This window comes from Neopelma chrysocephalum, unplaced genomic scaffold (assembly GCF_003984885.1).
Source record: "Neopelma chrysocephalum unplaced genomic scaffold, ASM398488v2 Primary Assembly neopelma1_22, whole genome shotgun sequence".
Classification (NCBI taxonomy): domain Eukaryota; kingdom Metazoa; phylum Chordata; class Aves; order Passeriformes; family Pipridae; genus Neopelma; species Neopelma chrysocephalum.
The window spans coordinates 15,517,688-15,526,597 of NW_020897689.1; the positions used below are offsets into that span (position 1 = coordinate 15,517,688).

Below are 8,910 nucleotides of genomic sequence, written 5' to 3' on the forward strand. Positions count from 1 at the left end.
CATATTGTAGTGATGTATCACAGATTTGGTGTCACTAGAATGCTGTAGCATATCAGCAGCTATGTATGTTCGCCACTCTGATTTGTGTCAGAAGAACAAGCCAAAACAGGCTGACAAAGGAGAAGTTTTGCTCTAACCACATCAATGATATTAGAAGTCACATGTATTATCTGTCAGGCATAAAGCACAAATTTAGAAGGAAAGAGCTTGTGGTTATAACTATGAAGTTCACGTTGCCCACTTGAAAGAAAGACTCCTAATGATCAATATTTTCAGCAACATTTGTCAACAGTAAAGAACTCCATCAAAGCACAATTGCTTTTTTTCCAAGTCATGGACTTAGTTCATGTTTTCCATGCTTACATGAGAAACTTTTAAGGTAAAGAGAGCCTAGTATTTCAAGGGTGGGTTGCATTTTTATATGCTGAGCTTTACGCCAGAATTGGCATGAAAATTTAGAAAATGTAAAATGGACAGGCTAAGTGCAATATGAGAACTCCAGCTGCAGACTGGTGCTCATGCACTGTGCACTCTGTCCACCTGCTACCTGCAAAGACTACTGCCAATTAGCAACCCATCTACACAAATCAATCTTTTAAAAGGGAGTATTTTTAATTCAGTGGGTTTTATGAAGTTCCAATAGCTGAGGCATCTATAGATAAAGCTAACTGTGCAGCAAAGAACTTGGAGGAGAGTTCTGTGACATGATACAACTGAGTAACTTAACACAAGATAATCAGCAGATACATAAAATTAAGACCAAGCAGATGCTGTAGCCTTTCTTAAAAGGTTTGAAAATAGCTTTCATTGGATTTCTCCTGACTGGTTTAGATACTCCACCATCTACTGATGATTTCCTGAGAAGCCTCAGGTATGATACTGCTTCACAGGTATTTTATGACCAGAAGCTAAAACAAAACCCTTAAAAGTGTGTTCAGATCCCCAAGACCTTGGAAAAGCAAGTGATTTACAAGTAAATAGGAATATTTGGCAATATGTTAATTACTACTGGAAGTGAAGACTAGAGGTATTAAGCTGGCATAACAAAGACAGCTTCCAGGGAGCTGCCCACATCAAATAACCACTATGAAAAATGACAAAGCACATTGAAGAAAGCTAATGTGAGCCCTGCCAAAACCATTCACAGGCTACCTGTTTGAAATAATAATAAATCTACTCAAAAGAATAAATGGTGTTCACAACCCAAGTGGCAAAGCCTGAGGAATACACCTGTCCTTTGACCCAGCCAAAGATGCATCAGTTCAACATTCACCAGAAGACAACACAAGCCTTCATCTCACTAAGTTATTACAATACTTTAGAAGATGCTGAGTGACAATAGGCACATGCTCCCTCAGGTAACTCTTCTGTCACATAGACAGGTTCATCCCAGGATCTAGTCTTCTGAAGGACAAACTAGTCAAAAGAAGGGAGAAAAAAAGCCCCAGTAATCTATAGAACCCAAAATAAAAGTCAGAAAGTATAATGAATGCACATGGAATGATAATCTGCATGATAAAATTAAATTAGGTATTAAATTGTTTCTCCTACAGACTACTAAATCATGTTAAAAGCATGTCTTGCTTCTTAATCTTTTATCCTCTTAATTACTTGACATGAGGGAAAGACTCCTGAAAGCTTCATCTAAAAAGCACAGGCCAACAGGATATTATAAGTCACAGAATCACAATCTCATTACTAAAGTTATCATTGGCTGCGGAGAAAAACCTACATTAAAACCAGTATGTAACTGAAGGAAAACCAGGCATAATACAAAATATGAATCAGAAGCTAAGAATGGCAAAATACTCAGAAGATAAGCAAAAAGTTGTATTTAGAATGGCTATTTACTCATGTGAATAGCATGAAGGAGCACATATTTCAGAGAAAACAGGACGTTCAGATAAATTTCTGTTCTACATTTGTGGAGAAAAACAACATATATCAGAAAAGTCTAACAATAGCCATGGAAAGCCTTAAACATAGGAATAGAAGTAAGGCGGTTTTTAAATCAGCAGCTCTATATAGCTTGCATCCAAGAATTTTAAGAGCTGGCAAAGGAGACTTGTGTGCTGTTAATGTGGATTTTCCATAAGCTCTGAGAAATCTGGGGAAGCTCAGGAAAAAAGAAAAATCTCAAAGCAAGCTGAGGTTGTGCCAATACTAGAAAAATAAGTAAGAAAGGAACAAATTCAGGAACTTACGGTCAACCTCGCCTTAATTCCAGAAAAAAACCTCCAAACAATAAACCAACTTCTTGATCCAGGAACAAGAAATAAATGAGCAAATTTTACTTAAATTACACAGCTTAAACGTATGGAAAATGTATCTTTTTGGAATGACTTTTTTTCCTCATGCAATTACAGCATACATTTGGTAAATAACAGAAAAGTGTTGATGTAACACATTTGCACATTGACTTGTTAAGTAGAACACAGGGAAACTGGCACAGCTGTGGACATATAGCTTGTAGTAAGCAAATTAAAACTAAAGTTACAGGTCTGTGTCACCAATGAGGACTCAGTCAGACATATTTCTAATTGAATCCCACAGGAATTAGTTCTTGGCAGCAACCTACTCAGTATTTTATCTGGAAATAAAGTTCACTAAGAACATTCATAAAAGCTCTAAGTAAATAGTGTAACAAGACTGCTGGTTGGGAACCATCTGGATTACTGGAAAATTAAGTGTTTCAGCATGATCAGTGTGAGGTCATGTATTGAAGAATGATGGATATAAAACACTTATAGGTGGAAAACTTCCTCAGGAAGTAGTTGGAATAGCTGGTAACAGAGTAAACATGGGTTCCTTATGCATGAGTTCAAAAATAGTATATACATAATTGTTAAATGGCTCAGAAAACAAACCACCAGAACCAAATGCTGTTTTCATTGCAGGGAGGAAGAGACCAAAGAAACATGACTATCATCAAAACATTTTTCAAGTACTGATCTCCATTGGCAAAAGATATCGCTCCATTTCAGAAAGCAGCAACAGGATGACAACTTCTGTATCCATGTTTATTGGAACTGCTTTATCAGAATATAGCCTCTAGTCCTTTCAAAAAAGATATTAGTAAACTAGAAATTTCAAAGAGCAAGTACAAACAATCCAAGTGCAAACAAGCCTAAAAATTGAGCATCACAATGGAATAGCTGGCATATTAAAGTTAACTCCATCACCTGAGGTTTAAGGACAATATGAAGACCTATAATGCATTTGGTAGAGGAAAACTATATATTAAGAATAGTGTGATCACTGAAAGTAAGTTCATATTAAAACACCAAGCAAGCTTTTTTGAATAACTCTAGTAATCACTGAGCTTCCAGAGGTGGCAGTATTTTGCTAACATTATCCATGTCTATGATTCCTGGACTAAATCCCAAACTAGAATTAAAGTAATAATTTTAAAAGATAATCACAGTGACCAGTGACCTTACAATAGGCCATAATTTCATAATATCTGTTTCACCAGTGATGTAACTAGAAACAGACATATTTTCAGCAAAACACTTGGTTTGGGACTGGCAGTTACCACTGTCCAGGCCAAATCAGTGACTCTGCTCAGTAAAAAAAATCCCTCCAACACCCACTCTCAATAAATAATGGAACTTTCATAAATAAATTCATTTAAGTCCTTAAACGTAAGCATGAATGAAACCAGTACTTTTACTTAAAGCTTCTGCTCTCACACCTCCACTTTACCGAGTCACTGAATCATAGAATCAGCTGGGTTGAAAAACACCTCTAAGATCACTGACTCCAACCTATGACCAAAGACCATCATGTCAACTAGACCATGGCACTGAGTGCCACATCCAGCCTCTTCTTAAATACCTCCAGGGACAGTGATTCTACCACCTCCCAGGGCAGTCCATTCCAATGTCTAGTCATCCTTTCTATGAAGAAATTCCTGATGTCTAACCTAAACCTCCCCTGGCGCTGCTTAAGACTATGTCCTCTCGTGCTGTCGCTTCCAGTGACGAACGAAAATAACAAGACCCAAAGGCTCAGACGGGAGCGTGCTCGCTATCCCCGGAAGCGATAAGGCCTCGTTTGTGCGTCAACTCCCGGTGCTCCCCCCAGGAGAACGGCGAGATCCACTGTAAAAGGCAGGAGCGCAAGATGCTCACGGAGCCCGAGCGGGGAGGGCGCTGTGCCCCGCTGGGCGCGGCCGAGCCCGGTGTGGGGGGCACTGCAGCCCCCGGGCCCCTCTCCCTCTCGACTCGCCATCAGCCGAGACTACGGGGCGACCATCGGCGCAGGAAGCCGAGCCATCCCGGTCTCCCCGCCCCAGCGCTTCCGTACCCAGCGGTCGGGTGAAAGGTCCCACAGCGCCCGGATGGAGGCGGCGCCGCTCCACTATATAAGCGCCCGCCGCCGGCACCCCCGCCTCTCACCGCGCCGCCCGCCGCCGCCTCCTGGCTCACCGCTGTTCGCTGGGCCCCGCGCCGCCCCGAGCCCGGGAATAAGTCGGTCAGGAAGGCTCCGCTACCGCCATGGTGAGGCGGAGGAGCGTCGGGGACGGGGGGAAGGGGAAGGAGAGGAAGAGGGGCCGCCGCGCCGGCAGCGCCGCGTGGCCGCCGCGCTCGCCCAGGCCGTGCCGGCCCTCGGCCTGGGGAAAGGGCTGCGCGTCGCGGCGCTGCGCGGAGGGGCCCCGGCTGCTGGAGCGGCTCCCGGAGCCCACCTACGCCGGCATGTAGGGAGGGCGGCCTGAGAGCCCGGGAGTGCGTTTCGCTTCGGGAGCTCCCACGTGAACTCCTGTCGGGAGCGGCACCTCGGGGAGGCGGCGGGAGCGGGGCTGACACGGCCTCGTGTCTGTGCCCTCAGAGTCAGCTCATGTTGAGGGGGTGTGCGACAGTTAATGCGGCAGGTCATCGGTGTGTGACATCCATATTTCAGACTCGGTCAGGTTGGAAGGGACCACAGTGGGACATCAGGTCCAACCTTCCTGCTTAAGCAGGATCGTCCTACAGCACACTGTACAGGTTTGCATCCTGACGGTTGTTGAGTATCTCCAGTGAGGGAGTCTCCACAACCTCTCTGGGCAGTCTGTTCCAGTGCACGGTCACCCGCACAGTAAAGAAGTTTCTTCCTCATATTCAGGTGGAACTTCCTATGCATCAGTTTCTGCCCCTTGTCTCTTGTCTTATTGGTTGGCACCACAGAGAAGAGCCTGACTCCATCCTCTGGGCAACCCCCCTTTAGCTATTCATATTTATAGTTTTACATATATATATTTGTCTATATATCATCCATGTTTTTTCAAGATCTTTCTTCCTCCATATTTTTATTTCTGTTTTCATCAGCTCACTTAGCCTGCATTAATGCCCAATTATTTGCAAGCGCTTAATTGCATAAGCTTCTCAAATCAGTTTCCTGAGTGGCTGAATTAGTCTTTCTGGCCAGGTGCCCCTTTTTGTTCTTGCAGTGTGAGTTGTTGCAGTTTTGTTGATCAAGTCTTTGCTACTTAATTCGTGGTGAGGTTAAATGGTAAGATACATGAAGCCTTAAATGTATTTTTGAGGACAAGGAGTGTTTGTGCTAGCTGTATATAGGCAAACCAGGGAGGGATTTGCTTGCAGCTTCCCACCGTGAGATGCAGTTAGACGCTAAAAAATAGCTTTTCCTTAGAGTTACAACTTTGCTCTTTCATTCTTTTCCCACCACCATTCTTCTTCTGTGCCACCGTACCCTTCAGATATCTCTTCTACTGAGTAGAACAATGTAGTCCCATATCGAAATTGTTCTTTACACTCTTGAAATCTGTTTTTAAGAGGCTGTAGATAGTGTTGGTGTTCACTGTAGTGTCTGATATTTATAACTTCAATATTTTAGGCGTTTAAAGATACTGGCAAAGCACCTGTGGAACAAGAGGTAGCAATTCATCGTATTAGAATTACTTTGACAAGTCGCAATGTCAAATCACTGGAGAAGGGTGAGTAGTACTTTTTTGTTTACTTGGGTAGCTTGTCAAGTAATGAATATGTCACGTAATGCATTGCAAAATAAATGTATTGAAAACAGTTGTAATTAAAGATGTTAGCTTTTGCGTGCTTGGCTCACTGAGTCAACCCAAAGCGCTTCATACACTGACAAGTAAATTCTGATTTAATTCTTAATGAAAGCTAGTGTTTTGGGGGGTTTTATCCTGCTGAAAACTTATGTCATAATGACTAATGAAAGAGAGTGCAGCTTCTTCGCTTTAGTTCTCATGGGGGATTTTCAAATAGTTGTTATTCTTTGAATTTATAAGAACTGAAAGGCACCAGTTTCTCAATATTTTGTCACTCATGTTATGAAGAGTTTAGTATAACATTCTTTTAAGAAATTATTTATTCTTGTTTAGGAACTGGCCTTGCCAGTGTTTAATCATATAACATGTTATATAACAATCATAAATGTTGTAGAATCACCGTTTGCAGGATCTTCAGGCTGATAACAGCTTAAATACAGTTTAAACTTGTAGTAATGGCTTTTGTCTACTGTTGTAACCTGATTTTGCTCACCCAAGCATAACACTTCCACTTGTATGTGTTGGCTATGAGGATAATGCTTAAAATGAATGGCAGTGATCACCTAATACGCTATTCTGAGCCAACATCTTGTTTGAAATACTCACTTAAGGAAACAAGCAAGTAAAATAGTCACAAACCTGAGCTATTTTGTCTTTTTCCAGTCTGTGCTGACTTGATCAGAGGCGCTAAGGAAAAAAACCTTAAGGTGAAAGGACCTGTTCGCATGCCCACCAAGGTATTTAACATTTTTCTTGTCTTAAAAGTTGGGGTTTTTTTCTACAACTATGCAGAAACATCTTTTTCCAAAAAAAAAGAAAAAAAAAAAAAAAAGGTGAGATGAAAAGCGGTACTACTAAACTGAGTGTTGACCCAGTGTGAACAGATAGTGATTTCACAAGTTGCTTTGATGCTTAAGGGTAACTGTTTAGTCCAAAACATGTTTAATGTGGAAGGGGCTTTTCTGTTCAATTTATTTTCATCATGAACTTTTTTTTTAAATGAAATTAAATAGGTGGGGAAGGAGTGCTAACATCAGTAAACTATAACTTAAGAGGTAACTTTCTAAAGTCATAGATACCATACAGTATTTTTAGATGATTTAGGTGATCATATTTTATGTGATTCTAGATTACTCCTCTCTGTGCATCAGCTAAATACCTCGTGTTTGACTTTTCAGACCCTGCGGATCACTACCAGGAAGACACCTTGTGGTGAAGGTTCCAAGACCTGGGATCGTTTCCAAATGCGTATCCATAAGCGGCTCATTGATTTACACAGCCCTTCTGAGATCGTGAAGCAGATCACTTCCATCAGCATTGAACCAGGTGTAGAAGTTGAAGTTACTATCGCCGATGCCTAAATGATCATCGTTGTTGAATAAAATTGATTTACAAATTTTCATCAGTGTTTGTTTTCATATGCGTGTAGAAAGGTAGCTCTGTGATTTTCATGAAGGACAACAGAGATCATAATCAAAATGCCGTGTGATATTTAAAGAAGATTATGATATCTGTAAACATCAGGAAAATGAAACGTGGGCATCATGGTTTCATGGAGGTTGGTGACTGTATGGTCATGCAGCACTTATTAAAAATATATTTTTCATGAAGAGTTTAACTTTAACTGAAATCTTAGTCTATACTCAGACAAGCAGTAGCATTAAAATTGATGTTTAGGTAAATTACTAAGTTTTCAATTCTTGGTTCTTGCTGTGCAAGGCAGAACTACCACTAAGCTTACTTGGCTTTGTTTTTTTCCAAGCATGTCACAGGTGAAGGATCCCGAGGACACTACTTATAAAACTTCCTAATTTGTGGTGAATACATTGAATTTAGCAAGTTCATTCTTTAGACTTGCATGTAGAGTCACAAAACTAAGCTGTGAAACTCTCTAGTTGTCTTTTCAGGTTTAGATTTCCGTAGGTATGATTATTAATGTTAAAAGTAAGGTTCATATGTAAAGCAGCAAAACAGCCATTTTTGGTGCTGCTGCTTAGGGCTCTCAAGTAAAGGAGGTATGATTAATTCTTAAACCAACAAGGCAAAGAAATCCCAGAGTTGAATAAAAGAGTCCAGTTTCATTTAATCCATTTAAGATAAGGTTGCTGTTTCTGTTTCCAACCATAGGAAAGAACTTGAATTCAAATGAATTTAGTGGAAATGTGTAGTTTCAGCTCCTATTTACATTTTTTAAGACCTAAAACAGTGGCCAAAGCTTGAGCTTCCTTACTCAAGGGATTCAGGTCCTTCCGTTTCAATAACTGTAAAGCCTCAGAAAGATTCTAACTATCTAGTTAGCAGGCTTGAGAGCTTTGGTAGTAGGAAGAGGTGAGAAACTGAGTTAATGTGTACAGATTGCATCAAGCCTGCTTCCTTGGGAAACATCCTGAAGAACTGCATGAGCAGAGGGGAAAAAAAAAAACAAACCAAAACACCTGTGTTTTCCTAGAAGTCCATTTCTGGTAATACACTACAAATATGAGCTTCCTGACAAATACTTCTAGCTCTAGTTTTAAAATTATTTGTGTTTATATGGAGTCCTCTGTGGGGATAAATGAGCAAACAAGTAGCAGATGAGAAGTGTTACTGCTGAAGCCCACTGACCTTTGTGTACAAGTAGATACTAACTTTCACATAAGTAGTCTTCCCTCTGCTTAACTTTAGCCCTCTGATTGAAGGCACTGCGATGGATCTAGGGAGAGCTGGCAGGCTTTAACATCAGTTCTGTCTTTGGTCTTTCCTGTTGGTCAAAACCTTTTGCTATGAAATAGCTTTCTATTGGGTTACAGCCGGCTGTACCTCTGACTTGGGTGGTGCCTCTTAAACATACCTAAATGACCTAAAGCCCCATCTATGTTGCTGAGCAGCTGTGGCACTTCAAAGACCACAGTTTT

General features: G+C 41.0%; 1 protein-coding gene and 1 non-coding gene across 2 annotated transcripts; both read left to right on the forward strand.

Moving 5' to 3' along the window:
* Nucleotides 1-4,388: 4,388 nt before the first annotated feature.
* Nucleotides 4,389-7,418, forward strand: RPS20 (ribosomal protein S20). Its single transcript, XM_027671449.1, has 4 exons — nt 4,389-4,502; nt 5,839-5,938; nt 6,680-6,753; nt 7,195-7,418. The coding sequence occupies exons 1-4, from the start codon at nt 4,500-4,502 to the stop codon at nt 7,375-7,377; spliced, it is 360 nt and encodes a 119-aa protein (XP_027527250.1). The 5' UTR covers nt 4,389-4,499; the 3' UTR covers nt 7,378-7,418.
* LOC113964744 lies at nt 6,539-6,603 on the forward strand. The gene has a single exon (XR_003533281.1). It is a non-coding gene; the product is annotated as a small nucleolar RNA U54 (small nucleolar RNA).
* Nucleotides 7,419-8,910: the final 1,492 nt, after the last annotated feature.